The 18,709-nt window shown below is 41.7% G+C and overlaps 1 protein-coding gene across 1 annotated transcript in view; it reads left to right on the plus strand.

The window, feature by feature from the left end:
* The window catches only part of LOC115772713 (uncharacterized), a 34,786-nt gene extending 16,363 nt beyond the window's left edge, over positions 1 to 18,423 (plus strand). The window contains exons 22-35 of the mRNA XM_030719106.1: positions 1 to 192; positions 599 to 764; positions 856 to 961; positions 1,045 to 1,138; positions 7,444 to 7,522; positions 8,302 to 8,392; positions 13,104 to 13,165; positions 13,767 to 13,871; positions 14,078 to 14,220; positions 14,365 to 14,562; positions 14,651 to 14,842; positions 17,259 to 17,424; positions 17,517 to 17,622; positions 17,710 to 18,423. Coding sequence (XP_030574966.1) covers positions 1 to 192; positions 599 to 764; positions 856 to 961; positions 1,045 to 1,138; positions 7,444 to 7,522; positions 8,302 to 8,392; positions 13,104 to 13,165; positions 13,767 to 13,871; positions 14,078 to 14,220; positions 14,365 to 14,562; positions 14,651 to 14,842; positions 17,259 to 17,424; positions 17,517 to 17,622; positions 17,710 to 17,809 — 1,800 coding nt within the window. The 3' untranslated portion in view covers positions 17,810 to 18,423. The remainder of the gene's footprint in view (positions 193 to 598; positions 765 to 855; positions 962 to 1,044; positions 1,139 to 7,443; positions 7,523 to 8,301; positions 8,393 to 13,103; positions 13,166 to 13,766; positions 13,872 to 14,077; positions 14,221 to 14,364; positions 14,563 to 14,650; positions 14,843 to 17,258; positions 17,425 to 17,516; positions 17,623 to 17,709) is intronic.
* The last annotated feature ends 286 nt before the right edge of the window (positions 18,424 to 18,709 follow it).

Below are 18,709 nucleotides of genomic sequence, written 5' to 3' on the forward strand. Positions count from 1 at the left end.
ACTGGTGCACTGGAGGGTCAGAACTTCAGGAAGACAGGAAAGCTGGTGTCTCTGAGTGAGCAGCAGCTGGTCGACTGCTCTGGTAGCTTTGGCAATGAGGGCTGCAATGGAGGCTGGATGGACCAGGCCTTCCAATACATCCAAGCCAATGGAGGGATTGACACTGAGGACTCCTACCCCTATGAGGCTGAAGTAATAAATGCAGCGTGTAGTCAATAATCTGTTGCACTTGATTCTGATCTCTTGTTAATGTAAATCCTAATCTTTGAATGTACACTATAAGGTGTTTATCACCTGACTATTATGATCTTGATAAATAACAGACTTAAAAATGAAAATCAAATCATTCAAGTATTCATAGCGGCCGAAGTGGTGAACTATACTGCCATCTTGTGGACAAAATATATATCTAATGACTCCAAACCTGTTACAGTCCAGTTTAACTAATTTAATGACTTCCTTCAAAATACATTTTAAAAACTATAATACTTGGTAAATGACTTGATCTCTAATATATCTGCAATTGCCACTTTCACAATGTGTCAGTACATTAGTGAATAATGGTTTTGAGAATAATGGCATATCTTCTCTCGATTAGGATGGACAGTGCCGCTACAACCCTGGTAATATTGGTGCCAAATGCACCGGCTATGTTGATGTGAATCACGGTGATGAAGATGCACTGAAGGAGGCTGTGGCCACTATTGGACCAGTATCTGTGGCCATTGATGCTTTCAGTCCATCTTTCATATACTACCAATCAGGTGCAGAATTTCAACCACTGTTTTTTTTTTTTTAACATTTTTTTTTGTATTTTTTTTTAAACCTGTGCGTCTAATTGACATGTATTTTCAGGAATATATGATGAGCCTGCATGCAGCAGTACATTCTTGACCCATGGTGTGCTTGCTGTGGGTTATGGTACTGAGAATGGACAGGACTACTGGCTGGTCAAGAACAGGTAAATACCCACATGTGATGCTCATATTTTAATTCATGATCTGTTTTTGCTACTACATGTTGTTAATTTGTACCTTTCTCTAGCTTTGGTCTTGGATGGGGAGAGAACGGATACATTAGGATGAGCAGGAACAAATCCAACCAGTGTGGGATTGCTACTAAAGCAAGCTACCCTCTGGTCTGAAGAGGCAGAAAGAAACTCATCCTTATTTTTTCCTGAGTTGGTGTTTAATGGAATAACTTTATAAAGATTGAAAATATATGTAAAAGAAAATCACACTAATATGTAAAAAATGTACCTGTATGTGTTTCACTGTGTTGTTCATGTGTGGCTTTATAACCATGCAGTTTTTTTTTTTAGCTTTAGAAACTGTGGTCTGTTGATCAATCCACTGTTATTCAGACAGAGATACTGAACATCTGTGGGATGCATTTTTAGTTTTCTGCAGACTTTTGAATAAATAAATCGGACTGGTGATCGAGCCCTGTAGAGCTTCCATGGAATGTCTCAGGAATTATGAGAAAATTTGCCATGAAATGATGCAGTAACATGTGAAAAGGCCGAGTAATGCACTTTTATCCATTTGCAACAAAATTTAGCTCAAGTCAAAGGTCAGTCATGACAGGATTTACATTTACTGTGTTTGGTTGGATAGCTTGCCAATGTGGTTTCTACCATTAGGTCAACATTTATGTGTATCTAATATTTAAATTAATTAAAATCAGTGAATCACCTCAGACTATGGATTCTAAACACAAATAAATTGTTACTAATTCTTGACACATAAATTGATAGCATGTATTTATTTTGTTGTATTCATTGTTTTAGTGTTTCTGGCTGTTTTTATTGAATTTTTTTTATTTTTTTTTGGGGGGGGGGGGGGGGGGGGATTATGCACTTTTAAAATGACTTTTATTGTTATACTGTATTATTGTGGTAGCAGCTTGTTTTTGGATGATGTCCAAGACAAATTTCCCCGTGGGGACAATAAAGTATATTTGATTTGATTTGATTGATTTATACATAAAAAAAAAACCCAAATCAGCAAACAGATACCAGCATTAGGGGTATTTCATGTTAATAATAATAAATTGTGAAAGAGTTGGGACCTGCAGCTACAGTGGAATGCACATGTACAGGTTGATTAAATTCAGTTCAGTTTTATTTATTTGGCACCAAATCATTACAAGAGTCACAGAAAGAGCCAGAAAAAGCCACACTCAGAGATGGACAGCCATCTTCCACATCATGTTTTGTGTTTTTCAAGTAACATTTCTTGCTTAATCTTTCAGATTTACTTTTGCATTTTATGGTTTGTGAAAGGTTATCTAGGAGTCATTCATCAAACGCAGGTAGGGAGACATAAAATGAAGAGGTCAAAGTGAAAGAAAATGGAAAGGCTCCTAAGTTTTTGAGATACCCCACACCAGAGGAAGAAGAAAGCACATTAGTGTTTGTCCTAGATCTCTGAATTATGAAATGGAGCTGAGATTAAAATCCTTTACGGCTGGTATCTAAGTTGCCAGTCCCCTTGTACTAATATTGGCACAGAATCTTTAGCAAAGTTAGAAGCTGTGGGCATATAAATTATAACTGATATAGTCCAGTGACCAGAAATGTGGATGCAGCCTCAGATACTGACTGTAAACCTCAGGTGAGACATAACAAAATGTTTCAGAAGTGGAAAATTCATTTTATAAAGAAATGTCTCCCCTCTGGTTTCCTCCGTCTTTGAACTTTTTTCCTGAATGTAACATTTCTTACTTTATGTTTCCATTTGCACTTTTAGTATTTTGTGTTTTGTGAAAGGTTATGATTCATCAAATGTACACAGACACACACACACACACAAAAAAAACAATAAATAAAAAAACCCAAAGAGATTTAAGTGAATGATGATTTGACTGGCAACAGTAACACATTAATGGATCCAAAGAAAAAACAAAAGAACAAATTAATCAATTAATTAATTGCTATGTAAGGTACTGTATGCTTTACAGACATAATCAAGCATATAGCACTTTTACGAGTCTTAACGTCTAGCTCAGCTAATCTACTGATCTCATATTTTTCTATACATCCAAATGGTAAATCTCATGTTTTGGCAGCGCAGTTTTTTTTCCTGCCTACAGCTGCTGTGGATCTGCATACAACTCCTCAACCCACTTTCACCCCAGCTCCTCCTCAGAAGCAGTGTGGCTCCTGCCCTTCATTCTAAAAAGTAAATACCCTGCAGGGTTAGAGAGAAACCCAGGCAATCAGATCATCCCCTACATACAGGCTGCTTCTGTAGCCTTTGGCATGTAAGATAAAAAGCATGTGCAAAATTCTAAAAGTGGAAAATTTCGGCTTGTTGTATCTAACGAATGGTGTGATACATTTTTGTTTTAGTGTCTCTGTGCTTGTCCCCTCTCGCTCTTAGCTACACGGCGACACCAGCACTGATGCTCGTAGCTCTGCAAAAAGGAGAATTGAGTGACTAAGCTTCTTTCTGCCAGCACATACAGCAGGAGGTTGGGTGGAACTTGTTACCTTCTGGCAGCTCCTGCAGCAAAGCTGGTGTCACACATCATTACTATCATTTAAACAAAGAAATCTTTTCAGGTGTCACAGTCACTGCATTACTCTGCAGTCTTGGGGTGTCCATAATGTGGTGCGATACATACCACGTTCAAAGGTTTGGCTACCAGCTATATGAAGGATTGGAGACTTACTGAAGCAGCTCAGATCTCACAGGTCTTCATCACCTGACTCACCTCATTATTTTTCAAAATATCAAAGTTGGAGATGCAAATCAACTCATTCAGCTGATGTTAGTCACGATGGTGCTGCAAGCCATCTTGTGGCCATTCCCTGTAATCACAACAACAAGGCCTCTGTTAACAGGAAGAAACCTTCAGCAGCTCAGGAAATGAGGCCAGTCTGCCTCCACCGGTTGGGTGAAGGTGAAAGAATGATGAGTCATGCTCCTGAGGAACTTTTGCTCAAAAACAAGTCCAAGGTCAAAGTCAAATTTTGATTTGTGAAATAACTTTATCATGTTTCCAAATTATGCATTTGGATGATTTTGAAAGATTGCAGATTAATCATGTGTTTCATGAAGTAGAGTCAGTTCCCTTCCCCTCGTGTTTAGCAATAAATTTTACTCTGCATAGAAAATGTGGCAGAGGCTTTAATGTTGTGAATAACTTGCTTTATTTTATTCGTAGGTCTCCAGACACAACAGATTGGCTGAGAATATTGTTAAAGACAAGCTGAGCTTTCATAGTTAACACAAGACAGAGCACATTTCACCCTCATATCCTGGGGCTTTATGTCATACCTGGATTAATTGCTTATACTTGTTTCAGCAGAGATAAACTAGTTTTAGCTGGCTTGAATAATTCAAAATAAAAATAATTTTGTTGTTCAAAAAGTTTGAAATGTGGCCGCAGATGCAGGCTCTGATATTGGCCGATTCTGTGACCTTTGGCTTGTAAACCTCGGACGAAAGATGAAAGCTGTGAGCAAGAAGATTCAGAAGTGTAAGCTTATTTTCCTAAAAGAATATTTCCTATTTGATTCTTTATTGAGCTTCTTTTTTGATGCAATATTTCTTGTTTTCCTTTTCCTTTTACAGTTTTCCTTTAACATTTTGTAGTTAGAGAAAAATACCTCAGAAAAATAAAGACATTTTTCCGTGTCAGAAACTGAGCTAAAGCAGAGTTGTGGAGTTTTTCCAAAAAGAGCAGACTTGCTTTAGTTATAACATTTGAGATAATGCTGCATTCAGACAGAGGTGGTAAAAGTAAAAACATTCTGTACTTAAGTGTACAGCAAAGTGACCTGTTTATCATGCACTACACTGTAGTATTTTCATGCAATCTTTGAATTATGAGTTAGCATACTTCAGTGAAGGAAATGAGTTTTTATGAAGTTTCAAATACACTCATGGTATATGTTTGCGCTTACCATATGTGCATTTATTTGCCTGATAAACTTTGTCTTAGACTGGAAAATAAACATAATTGATTAAAATACACAAGTACATAATGTTTGGTGTCATCGGGAACTTGGTGTTCTCACTGGGGAACGGTCAGCCACTCATGGAGACTACACAGTGAGTGATCATTTAACTGCCTTTCTCTTTATAGTGTGCCTTTCTGATGAGTATTCTGAGTTGTAGGTGGCGTAGTGTGATAAACTTACAGTTAAGTACGTGATGAGTAATAACATTGTTTCCTGTGTATTCCGATACTGATTTCTCCTAGTGTAGACCCTTTAGCTCATATACATGTTAGAATGTTTACATTTCTTGTGGCATGCATGTTATGGTCATAGTAGTTGTAAGCTAGCCGCTGACTTGCCGATCCATTTGTGGAGGGGCATGTAGCGACCACATGTTATTAGCCGATGTAACCACTAGATGGTAGTGTTGCATTACATTTGAATGTGAATTCCTTAATACCTGTAGAACTGTAGTGAATTAGGAGAAATACGTAGGGTAGTGCAAATATGCGAACTGTTGCCTGATGTTTAGTTAGCTGGGGATGTCGGTCTTTAGGTCCAACGTGGGCCCAAATGTTCCTAAATAAACAGCAATGGCATAACCAATGACTGTTCACTATTAAAGATGATTGTAACATACCTTAAACATTGCAGCCATTTCCGCTTCTCTTTCTCGTCAGTAAAATCACAGCTGAGTGTGTTTTTTTTGAGTCGGATCGGTTAAAACAACCAGGGACACAGCATTGCGGCATATTGATCACGTGACAGTTTGGACCTGGAAATGGAATTCTACGTCATCACGTAACAACCAGATAGAAAGGTAGAGATTGAGATATGCATCAAGAATAAGCCCTCAGTCATTCCTCCCGGACAGGGAAGAGTCTTGACACTTACACAGTGCTGGATCAGGGGTCAGAATGTACCATCTTTCTCTCCAGTGCTGCCCTGACCCTTGGCGTTCAAGGTACCAACGAGAGCTTAGCCCCAAGAACGATCCACCAAGACATCTAAACCATCAGTGGCTCCTCTGTATCCTTCCAGATATCTCCTGCAGCCCGGCCGCATACAACCTTCCAGATTACAGCAGCCTTTACGGCTAACGGTCTTGGGCTGACCGACCATTCCTACCTGGCCGCTGTTTTAGCCAAGTATAAGCACCTCAAAGGTCTTCCCCTGTAGTCCTTTGAACGGGTCCATCCTTTGTTGCTCATTGGGGCTGACCACACCCACCTCATAACTCCTACTGCATCAGTTCATCTCGGACCACCAGGAGGTCCAGCTGCCATTAAGACTCAGCTGGGATGGGTGCTGCAGGGCCCAACTCTGCTTGTGCAAAGACAGCTGTCGCCGCAACAATGTCTTTTCCTCTCCCTCAGTCCTGCAGAGCTAGAACTTAAGAAGAACGTGGAAAGGTTGTGGCAGCTTGATGTTTTACCTTAGCCTAGTGAGAAGCTGGCCACTAGATCCTGAGAGGATAAAGAAGCCCTCAACCTCGTGGAGGCCAAGACGACCAGGGTTGAGGTGAATGGGATCTTTCGCTATGCCACACCATTACTGCGGAGGAAGGACTTTCCTTGCTTCCAGGCCACTAAAGAAGCTGTGATGCCTGGCCTTAGGAACATGGAAAGACACCTGGCCAGGGATCCTGACAAGGCAGCCATGTACAATGCAGAAACTGATAAGCTAGTGTGGTAGGTGCGGTAACCAAGCTTCTGTCAGACACCACATCGACTGGAGAAAGTTGGTACATCCCCCGTCACATGGTCAACCATAATGGTAAAGACCGTATAATATTTAACTGTTCCTTCCAGTCTTAATCTCAATGAATGCTTACTGCCTGGTCCAGCATTGAGTCTCTCTCTCCTGGGTGTGCTCCTTTGGTTTAGGGAGCACAACGTAACCATCAGTGGAGACATACGTGGTATGTTTCACCAGGTGCTACTCTTGCCAGAAGACAAGCCTCTTTTACAGTTCTTGTGGCGCCACATGAAGAGAAAAGAACCTCTTTAGGTGTATGAGTGGCAGGTACTGCCGTTTGGGATTATTTGCAGCCCTTATTGCGCATCCTTTGCTCTCCAGAACCATGTTTTGTCACACAGTCTGCCTGAGGAGGATGTGAGATTCTTTGTTGGAGAGGTGCATTTATGTGGACAACTTTCTTCAGAGCTTGCCCTTAGCTACAGAAGCCTGTCATCTCCTTGATAAACTGAGAGCTCTTCTAGCATCTGGTGGGTTTGATATCAGGCAATGGGCCAGCAACCAACCTGAGGTCATTAGCCATCTCTCACCAGAAGCCAAGTCCCCTAAGTTGGAACTGTGGCTCTCCCACGACAAAACAGAGGCCACGGAATCCACCCTGGGTCTGAGTTGGTGTTGCGACACCGACAACCTAAGTGCCGAAGGGTGACTTATGGTGTTCCTACAATGAGGAATATCTACAGGGTTTTGGCCACACAGTATGACCCCCTAGGTGTCATCCTTCCTTTCACCACCAGGGCAAAGTGATTGTCAAGCAGCTATGGGACAAGCAGAGGGAGTGGGATGACCCTGCACTCCCTTCTTCAAGCATGGAAGGTGTGGGAAGCTGAACTCCAATACTTGCCACAGATAAGATTACCTAGATGTTACACCCCAAGTACCATGGATCATCCAGAGGTGATCCACTAGATTCATGTCTTCTCGGATGCCTCCAAGAAGGCTTATGGTTCCATAGCCTACCTGGGTTCAGTGGCTCTCACTGGCCAGGTACACCTGTCCTTTGTTCTGGGCAGATCCCATGTAGCCCCACGGAAGCAACACTCTGTGCCCCGTCTTGAACTCTGTGCAGCTTTAACCGGAGCTCAGCTGGCTAAAGTGCTCACAGAGGAGCTCACTATATTGATTCAGGAGGTCACTTACTGGACAATTCCACCACAGTCCTCCACTGGTTGAATTCAGAATCCTGCCACTTCAAGGTATTTGTGGGCACCAGAGTGGCAGAGATTCAGCAACTGACCAATTTGAAGGCATGGCGATATGTGGACTCAGTCAGAAACCCTGCTGATGACCTCACAAGAGGAAAGAGCCTGTGAAATGTACTTGAAGCTAGCCACTGGACGCAGGACCCACAGTTTCTCCTGCAGCCTCCTCGTGCTAGTGCATACAAAGAAGCTGAGTTTCTGGCTATGAGGCAAGTCCAGATAGATAGTTTCCCAGAGGATTATCAGCTCCTAAAGACAGGCAAACCCATTACGCATGTCAGCCAATTATTGTGCCTCTCTCCTGAGTTTGACAAATCCAGCCTGCTTATGTTGGAGGCCGGTTGAGATGGAGTGAAGATCTTGAGCTGGATACTGTGCACCCCATTGTCTTAGACTCCAACCACCAGAACACTAGACTCCTCATAAAGACTCCCTGCTTGGTCATCCTGGACTGGAGAGAGTATTTGCAGAACTCCGCTGAAAGGTATGTATCCTTAGAGGCAGGGAGGCAGTACGCAGACGTCCTTTCTGCTAGTGCTATCTAACATTCTGTACTTAGGTAGAAGTACAAGTATTGTACAGCAAGCTGACCTTTTTATCATGCACTACACTGCAGTATTTTCATGCAGTCTTCGAATTACACAAAGTTAGCATCCCTTAGTTTGTTTTGCAGTCCTTACCTTTATATAGAACCTCTCCTGTCCTCTTTCTTACATCTCTGAGTGAACTCTCATTCTTTTCTCTCCCACAGCAGCTCTTCTTTTAGCTAGCAGACACACTGTGTGACAAACTGCAGATGCCTTTTGTGTTTTTGCTGATATTTATTGAGCATTTAGAAACATTCCCTTTAAAATGACCTGCAACACGTCCCTTTATTTTCATTCTTCTTCATTACCACTAGCTAAGATGCTAAAGTACCGCAAGCACAACTTCCAGATTAGGGTTTAATATTTTTCCCGAAAATGACATGAATCAAATCCCGGGAAATGGCTCGTCATTTCCCGGGAATCCCGGGAAAAAGTTTATTTATTTTTTTATTTTAATTAGGCCTTCTGTAGCCTGTGTCGGCCTTAACCTATTGTGATATTGTAGAGGTAGCTTTCCAGCTATGTCCTGTTATGCCCAGTAGGGGGTAACGTCGGCTTGATTAATGCAATAAAACCTACATCTCGACATTGGAGTGCTCGAGCTATGCGGTGTTGTATCGTTCCTCAACACTCCCTTAACAAATATAATTCGAATATTCCTCCATTGTACATGGAATTATACCAAGCTATTTTACAACTGCTGGTGCAAAACAATACGGTTCATCTCCACAGCATTGATAAAGGCTCAGCCACGCTGTCGTGGCGACATCTGTTGCGCTATATCTCCACCAGTGGAACGCTGTAATAGTCATTGAAAAGTTAACTACCGTACTACACTATAATATGACATAACACAGGGACTTGAGTAATGCACTACGACTTGGTCATTGCCATTCTGGCAACAACAAATTTATAACACCGTGTCTGAGGGTTAAAGTAGGTTCGCTGTCAATCGTCTTTTGAAAAACTGGCCAATCCTTATAGCCTAAAAAATATACATTTTACTCAACTCCATTTTAAAAGCGAAATATGTTAAAGCAATCTATTTCATGATAATTTCTTCACCCATTAGGCCCGTATCCTAATTCATGATTGTTAGTAAGCGGCTGCAAACGAGGAAAAGAAACACTCGAAGTTAAACAGATATTTCTTTATTGTTCAGGGCAGGCATATTTTATAGGCTATATAATGCAATATAACAATATATAATATAAAATTATATAATACAAAATACCTTAGGGTAAACACATTGCCTACGATTTCAACAAATTAAAGAGGAAAAAACCACAACTGTGTAATACCTCTATTAAAACGCTTGAGATGAAGGCTGAAGCCTTAAACAGAGGCTGAACGTGCCTGAAATGAAGAGTAATGCTTTTCGCATTAAACGAACCCTTCTCTCAATATTTCCATAAATTTAACATTCTGAAGCTTTCTTTTCTTTCTGAAAGTCAAATCAACGCGCGCGACTTTTTTCCCGGTTTCCCGTCTAACGTTTCCCGGGAAACGGGAAATGGTTCTAATCGCATTTCCCGGGAATCCCGGATCCCGGGATTAAACCCTATTCCAGATGTCTGCGGCCCCCTGATTATAGCACTATAAATGATACATAAATCATATGGTTTTGCCTCTTTAATCTTTTTGCATTCGATAAGCCCCGGTGATTAAGGATACTTCACTACAATTGTCTCTTATGTGTTACTGTTCCTCCATTTAGCCTCAGATCGTTTGATGCTTGGCGCACAGTGACCGAAATGGCAAACTTTTCTCAGACACGTTAAACCTAAAGTAACAAGTCTGTTTTGAAAATGTAAGAAGTAGATAGTACCAATATTTGTAAAAATGTAGAGAGTAAAAGTAAAAAGTAGTCAGAAAAATAAATACTCAAATAAAGTACAGATACCTGAAAAATCTACTTAAGTACAGTAATGAAATATTTGTACTTCGTTACTTCTACATTCAGATGACACTTAGCTGGAGTTGATCTGACCCTCAAATACTTGTTCAAGTAAATCAACTTGCATTCATCATTTGGGTTTTCTGTGCTACGAAGTTGGCTCACTTTTTACTTGGGTAAATCACTATGGTAACTTCCACATTTCAGATCAGCAGGTATGAAGTCACTGTGTTTTGAGCCAATCGGTTCATTTGAAAATAGCTTCACCATTCCATTAAGATCCCTTGGACCCCTGCGGGAAGAGTAGGAGGGTCTAAAGTTTTTTCAGCAGTGTATTTGTGTATTGTGTTCCTGTTTCACCTCAGATTATCGTTTCCTGCTCTTGTCGGAGACGGTCGCACTATCTCTCTCTCCCTGCCCTCCCCATCTCTCCGCTTGCTGCTTGCTGTGAGAGCGTCTTTTACACACTGTCCGAATAAGAACAAGATTGAACCATGGATCTGGCAAACTGGGCATTCTCCATCATTGATCGAATTTTTTCCACTATGAGATCCGGGACAGGGGAGCCTGCGTGTCCGAGTGGAACAGACCCGGTTGGATACGTCATCGACTCTTGGAGCTCGTGGAGACCTGTGTGCTTCTCGGCCCTTGGAGTGGAAGACGTGGAAGACGCCTACATATTCGGCTTTTTGGTAGCAGTATCCTCTCTGTTTGGGCTCGGTGGATACCTGCTTTACTGGCAAATTAAGAAAATCTGGACGGCGGTTCGACATCTGCAGAGGCTGCCGACCCAGGTGGAGGGGCTGAGCAGAGCCGTACAAACTCAGACTCAAAGCCTGGTGGACCTGAGCCGCAAGATTAGCGAGCTCGCAGGCGAGAGGGGTTAGATCAGGAGATATAGTTCGGTTCTGCACAGTGAGGACGGCAATCAACGAATTTGGAATATTGGATTTTCGAATGGTTTCCCAGTAAGACTGAAGGCTGTTGGAAAAACAAGCAGCCTGTTCCAAGACAACATTTGTTATCAGGAATTCGGCCTTGGGTTGGCAACCATATCTCTCTCCAGGGCTCTGTGTGCGGCTGCTCTCTCCCCCACTCCGCGTTGTGACTTGTGAAGCTGGGTCTGGTGTATCACGGCCGCTGATGAAATTCCACCACTATCAGCAAACTGTTTTGGCTGGATCCTGGCATCTGGCTCCACAATGCCCCCACCTCTCGTCTCCGTCTGCATCCCCTCCTGACCTGACCTCACCTACCGCCGCTGTCCTTGCTTTACATGTGCAAATGCTTTGCTAAGGTGGTTTTTTTGGACCCTGGTATAGTGCTCTTTTGAGCACTGTACCAGATGACTTTTTTTTTAACCTAATTTCCCCATGATGTGTTGTTTTCTCCTCCTGCCAAAGGTAGCGCCGCAAGTAAACGGCTGCATGACCCGAGGACACATATCCCCCTATGTGTGTTGTGTTTGTGTATTTGGATGGTGTTCTGTAACTGCAATTTCCAATGTGTAAACTTGTTCACCCACATGGCAATAAAACTTCATTCATTCATTCATTCATTTTTTTTCAAGTCTTTGTGTTTCCCTGATGAGCATCAGAAATAAATATAGATTCTTAGTCGCAATTTTATTCTTTGATTTTTTTCTTTTTTCTGTTGGCAGCAAACAATTTCACAGCAGTTTTATTGTTCTGTAAGCTTTCACATATGATCCTAAAACAGGACACCTACAGTGTACTGGCTGCCTTCATATCAGATTTGTACGCAGAGTAAGCCTTTTTGTACATTTAATCTTTACTCTCAAACCTTTAAAAAGCACCGAATCTGCAGCTGAGAGAATAAAAACTAAAACTGTCGGGAGCAGGTTATGTTCAGCGTGTCAGTTTCTTTTATTTACAACACGTTTTAAGCGCAGTCTAGATTCTCTGCTGGGAGAACAGGTTTTCTACGTGCAGCTTGTTTTGCCGTACAACCGCTGAAAAAAGCGCAACTGCGTGGCGCAGTGTCGCTGTGCATGTGTTGATTTAGGAACTGTATAAATGTTACTATACTTGATTCTAATCTGGTGTTAAGTCTATTTTACACACATGGAAATACACAACACACACCAAGAATACCTGTTCAGTCAGTCACATTAATTTCACTTTGGCCTCCGATTTCTTTATCAGGCTGTGGTAGAGTTTTAATGTTTACATTGACCCAGTTTAGTTAGTCATCACATCAGAAATAAACGGCAGCACTGAGAGCGCACCCAGCAATAAAATAATTAACTGGATTTAAAATGTATATTTTACCGCTTTCTGTGCTAAATCAGCAGATTAAAGATGTTCTTCAGCATTCAGCTGTTTTCCTCGCATTTTACTGTTACAATTTAAAGGTCTTTGTAGATTTTTAATCACCATTTGATAATGTCTCTGGAATAGTTGGCATAGGGATCATTTTCTTTGGAAGAAAAGTCATATGATCATTGAAAAGCTCCTTTTTTTTTGGTTCATGAATCAAACCAAAGAATCAACAAAAGTACCAAACACAGAACATAAGTGCATTTGCTACAATGTTCTGAATGACTGAGAACATACACAGACTTTTAATGTTTAGTTCCGCCTTTGTTTCAATAGTTGACATTCTTTCATTTTCAGTTCCTGATAACCACCTGATTGGAATATCCCAGTCATACTTGCAGTCAGTTATATAAGAACGTCTCTCTGACACAGACCTATTTCACCCACAGGTGATTATATCTCAGTTTTTGCAACAGACACGGACACTAAGACAGGTAAGGAGCTACAGCACAGATAACAAGAGACAGACAAGTGCAAAAATTAATGTTTTGGTGATGCACTGATGGGAAGAAAAGCAGAGAATCATTAATTTGAGAAAGAACTGGAGGGAGAGATGAGGTAGAAACTCAAAGAAACCAATTATTTAGCAAATATTGTGGAAGTTTGAAATTGGCATCCAACATCACGACAGAAATCATTTTAAAACTGAGACAGAAACAGCAGAAACAAGCTGTATGTTTTCCTGCAAGTCACAAAGGGTGGCTGTAGCTCAGTAGGTAGAGCAGGTCACCTACTGATCGGAAGGTCAGCGGTTCGAATCCTGGCTACTCCAGGCTACATGCCAATGTATCCTTGGGCAAGATACTTAACCTTAAGTTGCTCTCCGACCGTTCTGTCGGAGTATGAATGCGTGTGAATGCTAGTTAATTAAAAAAGCACTTAGCTTAATTAATGATGGAAGTGCTTGTATGAATGGGAGTGCATGGGTGAATGCAAACAGGTTGTATAAGCGCTTTGAGTGCTCTGATTGAGTAGAAAAGCGCTATATAAGAACTAGTCCATTTACCATCTCTACCTTTTTCTGCTTGTGCTCAGTCAAGATGAAGTTGCTGCTAGTTGCCGCTGCTGTTCTGGCTGTAGCCAGTTGTGCCAGCATCTCTCTGGAAGATCTGGAGTTTCACGTCTGGAAGCTGAAGTTTGGTGAGACAGTAGACTCTTTCTCTCATGTTTTAAGATGTTAGCAAGCCTCAAACTTGGAAAGAAAAAGTGAGCTCACGCTTATATGTTTACTTGTGTTCATGAGACTCAGATGAAGGAAAATTTCTTAGCAGAATTTAAAAAAAAAAATCATTAATGGTTGATTTTCTTTTATTTGGTTTCTGATAATTTCCCTTTTCGATTGGTAGAAAAATCCTACCACTCTCCATCAGAGGAGACTCACCGGAAACAGATCTGGCTCAGCAACCGCAAACTTGTGCTAATGCACAACATCTTGGCAGACCAGGGTTTGAAATCGTACCGCCTCGGTATGACATACTTTTCTGACATGGTATGTGCAGAAAAAAGATGTGTTATTCAGAATTTGCCCTTCACCATTTGAATAGTCATCAATAGTTTTTGTTGCAATTAGCATATAAAGATTCAGAAAAACCTTTGAGTTAAAAAACACATGAATTTTGTCCCTCTTGTCCAGGAACATGAAGAATACAAACAGCTGATTTCCCAGGGCTGCCTTGGCTCTTTCAACGCTTCTCTGCCTCGCCGTGGTTCTGCCTTCTTGCGGCTACCTGAAGGTATTGATCTGCCCGACACTGTCGACTGGAGGAATGAAGGATACGTCACTGAAGTCATGAATCAGTTGCAGTGTGGTTCCTGCTGGGCCTTCAGTGCAGTGAGTACATATAACTCAGTGTTCTCTAAAATGTACTGTGGGGAACTTTACTGTTGTCTGGTTTAAGTTGGACTGATCCTTATTGCAGACTGGTGCACTGGAGGGTCAGAACTTCAGGAAGACAGGAAAGCTGGTGTCTCTGAGTAAGCAGCAGTTGGTTGACTGCTCTAGAAACTATGGCAATGAGGGCTGCAATGGAGGCTGGATGGATTCTGCTTTCCAGTACATCCAAGCCAATGGAGGGATTGACACTGAGGGGTCCTACCCTTATGAGGCCCAGGTAATAAATCAGGAGTGTGGTCAATAATCTGTTGCACCTGATCTCTTCTTGATGTAAATCCTCAGTTTTGAATGTACAATATAAGTTGTTTATCACCTGACTATTGTGATTTTGATAAATAACAGAGTTGGAGATGAAAATCAAATCATTCAGTTATTCATGGTGGCCGAGATGCAAGTGGTGTACTATACTGCCATCTCGTGGACAAAATATATATCTAATTATGCCAAACCACTGGGGTCACCGGTGACCTTAACCCCTGTGGTAGTAAAGGGATATCTGCAATTGCCACTTTCATTATGTGTCAGTACATTAGTGAAGAATAGAACAGAATAGAATAGAATAGAATAGCCCTTTATTGTCATTGTACATGGTACAACGAAACTGTGCATGCTCCACTCCAGACAAAGTCTAGTTCAAATTTAAAATAAATCAAGTGTAAAATACAATTTAAATATGAAACTGTACATTATTACACACAAAACTGTGGAACTTACGTACCATACGCCCAGACAGTATGTCAGTACACGTTCCACAGAGGAGCGATAGAAGGCCAGCAGCAGCTTCTTGTCCAGATGGTTTTTTCTGAGGACAAGGAGGAAGTGAAGCCACTGCTGAGCCTTCTTCACTAGGGCCTTGGTGTTTGGAGTCCAGGAGAGATCAGCTGAGATGTGGGTGCCAAGGAACCTGAAGGTGGTGACAATTTCCACATGTTCACCATTTATTTCAAGGGGGGTATGGTCTTGTTGGTGCTTCCTGAAGTCCATAATAAGTTCTTTGGTTTTTAGAACATTCAGTGTTAGATTGTTCACTGAGCACCAATGTGACAGTTTTGCTGCCTCAGCCCTGTATGCTGTCTCATCTCCATCTGAAATTAGCCCAACCAAGGTGGTGTCATCCACATATTTGATGATGTTGGTTGGGTGAGTTGGAGTGCAGTCATATGTGTAGAAGACATACAGTAGAGGACTAAGCACGCAACCTTGAGGGGAACCAGTGCTGCGTGTGAGTGAGGAGGAGAGATGGGGGCCACATCTGACAGATTGTGGCCGGTGAGTGAGGAAGTTTTTCATCCAGATGCAGGTGGGAAGGGGAATCTGCAGTTTGAGCGGTTTGGTGGTTAAGATATCCAGGATGATTTTGTTAAACACTCAGCTGTAGTCCACGAAGAGCATCCTCACATAGCTCTTCCAGTTTTCCAGGTGACTCAGCACTCTGTGGAGTGTTATTGTGATGGCATCCTCCATGGACCAGTTTGCTCTGATGGGGGTCAAAGGAGGGAGGTGGTCCCTAATGTGCTTGGAGTCCAGTCGCTCTAGGCACTTCAACGTGAGGGTTATGGGTCTGTAGTCACTGAGGCTGTTGATGATGTTTTTTGGGGGGATGGGAATGATGGTGGAGGCCTTTAAACAGGTGGGGACAGTGGCATGTGCTAGGGACAGGTTGAAGAGTTTGGTGAGGATCCCTGCCAGCTGGTCTGCGCATGCTTTGACCACTGCTCCTGGGATGCCATCAGGTCCAGCAGCCTTCCTGGGGTTCACTGCTTGCAGTTGTATCCTTACCTCATGTTCCTGGAGGGAGAGAGGAGGTGTGTTGGGGTATCGGAGAGCTGGTGGGTCCAGGTGTGTGGTGGTCTCGTACCGGGCAAAGAAGTTGTTAAACTCTTCTGTAGGCATTCTGCTGCTTACTCCGGAGGATGTGGGGCTCTGGCCTCTGTAGTTTGTTAAGGCCTGGATGCCCCTTCACATCTGTCAAGGATTGTTGTCCATCATATAGCTCTCCATCTTCTTCCTGTAGGCCTCCTTTGCCTTTTGGATGCCTTTCCTTAGGTTGCTTCTGGCCATGCTGTACAGTGAACGGTCCTTTGTCCTGAAGGCTGAATCTCGCTGTTTGATCAGGGTCTGGATTTCACTCGTCATCCAGGGTTTCCTGTTTGGGAAGACCTGGATGCGTTTATTTACTGTCACATTCTCTATACAGCACTGTATATAGAAAAGGACTGTCTCAGTGTGTATATCCAGGTCCTGGTGCTCAAAGATATCCCATTTTGTACTGGCGAAACAGTCCTGTAGCTGAGTGAGAGCATCCTCAGGCCAGGTTTTGATGACCTGTGTTCTTGGTTTAGTTTGTTCTCTGAGGGGGGGTGTAGGCTGGGATGAGAAGTAGGGAGAGGTGGTCGGATTGTTTAGGTGGGGGAGGGGAGACCCTCTATAAGCATGCTTGATGTTGGTATAAACACAAATCGAGTTTTCCCCTCTAGTTAGACAGTTGATATGTTGGTGGAATTAAGGGAGTACAGTTTTTAGGTGTGCTTGGTTGAAGTCTCCCGCGATTATGTGGACATAATGGTATACATAATGTGGATGTATGTGGATGTAATGGTTTTGAGAATAGTGGAATATCTTCTCTCGATTAGGATGGACAGTGCCGCTACAACCCTGGTAATATTGGTGCCAAATGCACTGGCTACGTTGATGTGAATCAAGCTGATGAAGATGCCCTGAAGGAGGCTGTGGCCACTGTTGGACCAGTATCTGTGGCCATTGATGCGTCAATTTCATCCTTCATATTTTACGAATCAGGTGCAGAATTTCAAGCACTATGTTGAAGTTTTTTACATAGTTTTTTTTTTTTTTTTTTTAAACTTGTGCCACTAATTGACATGTATTTTTAGGAGTGTTTGATGAACCCGAGTGCAGCAGCACAGACTTGGACCATGCTGTGCTTGCTGTGGGTTATGGTACTGAGAATGGACAGGACTACTGGCTGGTCAAGAACAGGTAAATACCCACATGTGATGCTCATATTTTAATTTATGTATATATTTTTTTTGCTACTACATGTTGTTAATTTGTATCTTTCTATAGCTGGGGTCTTGAATGGGGAGAGAATGGATACATTAAGATGAGCAGGAACAAATCCAACCAGTGTGGGATTGCTAGTGCAGCAAGCTACCCTCTGGTCTGAAGAGGTGGAAAGAAACTCATCCTTATTTTTTCCTGGGTTGGTGTTTAATGGAATAACTTTATAAAGATTTTTATATCTTTTTAGATTTTATAAAAATATATATGTAAAAGAAAATCACACTAATATGTAAAAAATGTACTTGTATGTGTTTCATTGTGTTGTTCATGTGTGGCTTAATAACCATGCAGTGGTTTTTAGCTTTAGAAACTGTAGTCTGTTGATCAATCCACTGTTATTCAGACAGAGATAATGAACATCTGTGGGATGCATTTTTAGTTTTCTGCAGACTTTTGTGTTCCCTAAAGAAAAAATCCGACTGGTGATCAAGCCCTGTAGAACTTCCATGGAATGTTTCAGGAGTTATCAGAAAATTTGAAATGAAATGATGCAGTAGCGTGTGAAAAGGCCGAGTAATGCACTTTCATCCATTTGCTTCTGCAACAAAAGTTAGCTCAAGTCAAAGGTCAGTCATGACATTGGATAGCTTGCCAATGCTGTTTCTGCCATCAGGTCAACATTAATTTGTATTTAATATTTTCATTTAATTAAAATCAGCAAACCATTTCAGAGTGTAGATTCTAAACACAAATAAATTGTTATTAATTCCTGTTACATAAATTGATAGCATGTATTTATTTCTACATTAAACATGAAATGAAGAGGTCAAAGTGAAAGAAACTGGGAAGGCTCCTAAGTTTTTGATATACCCCATATCGGAGGAAGAAGAAAGCACATCAGTGATTTTATATTCTCCAAGTTCTCTCATTTATGAAATGGAGCTGAGCTTAAAATCTTTTTATATATGGTATCTAAATTGCCAGTCCCCTTGAAATGTTATTGAAATAATATTTGCACAGAATCTTTAGCAAAGTTAGAAATTGTGACCATAGAGATTATAAC

Source organism: Archocentrus centrarchus, chromosome 22 (genome assembly GCF_007364275.1).
Source record: "Archocentrus centrarchus isolate MPI-CPG fArcCen1 chromosome 22, fArcCen1, whole genome shotgun sequence".
In the NCBI taxonomy this organism is placed as follows: Eukaryota; Metazoa; Chordata; class Actinopteri; order Cichliformes; family Cichlidae; genus Archocentrus; species Archocentrus centrarchus.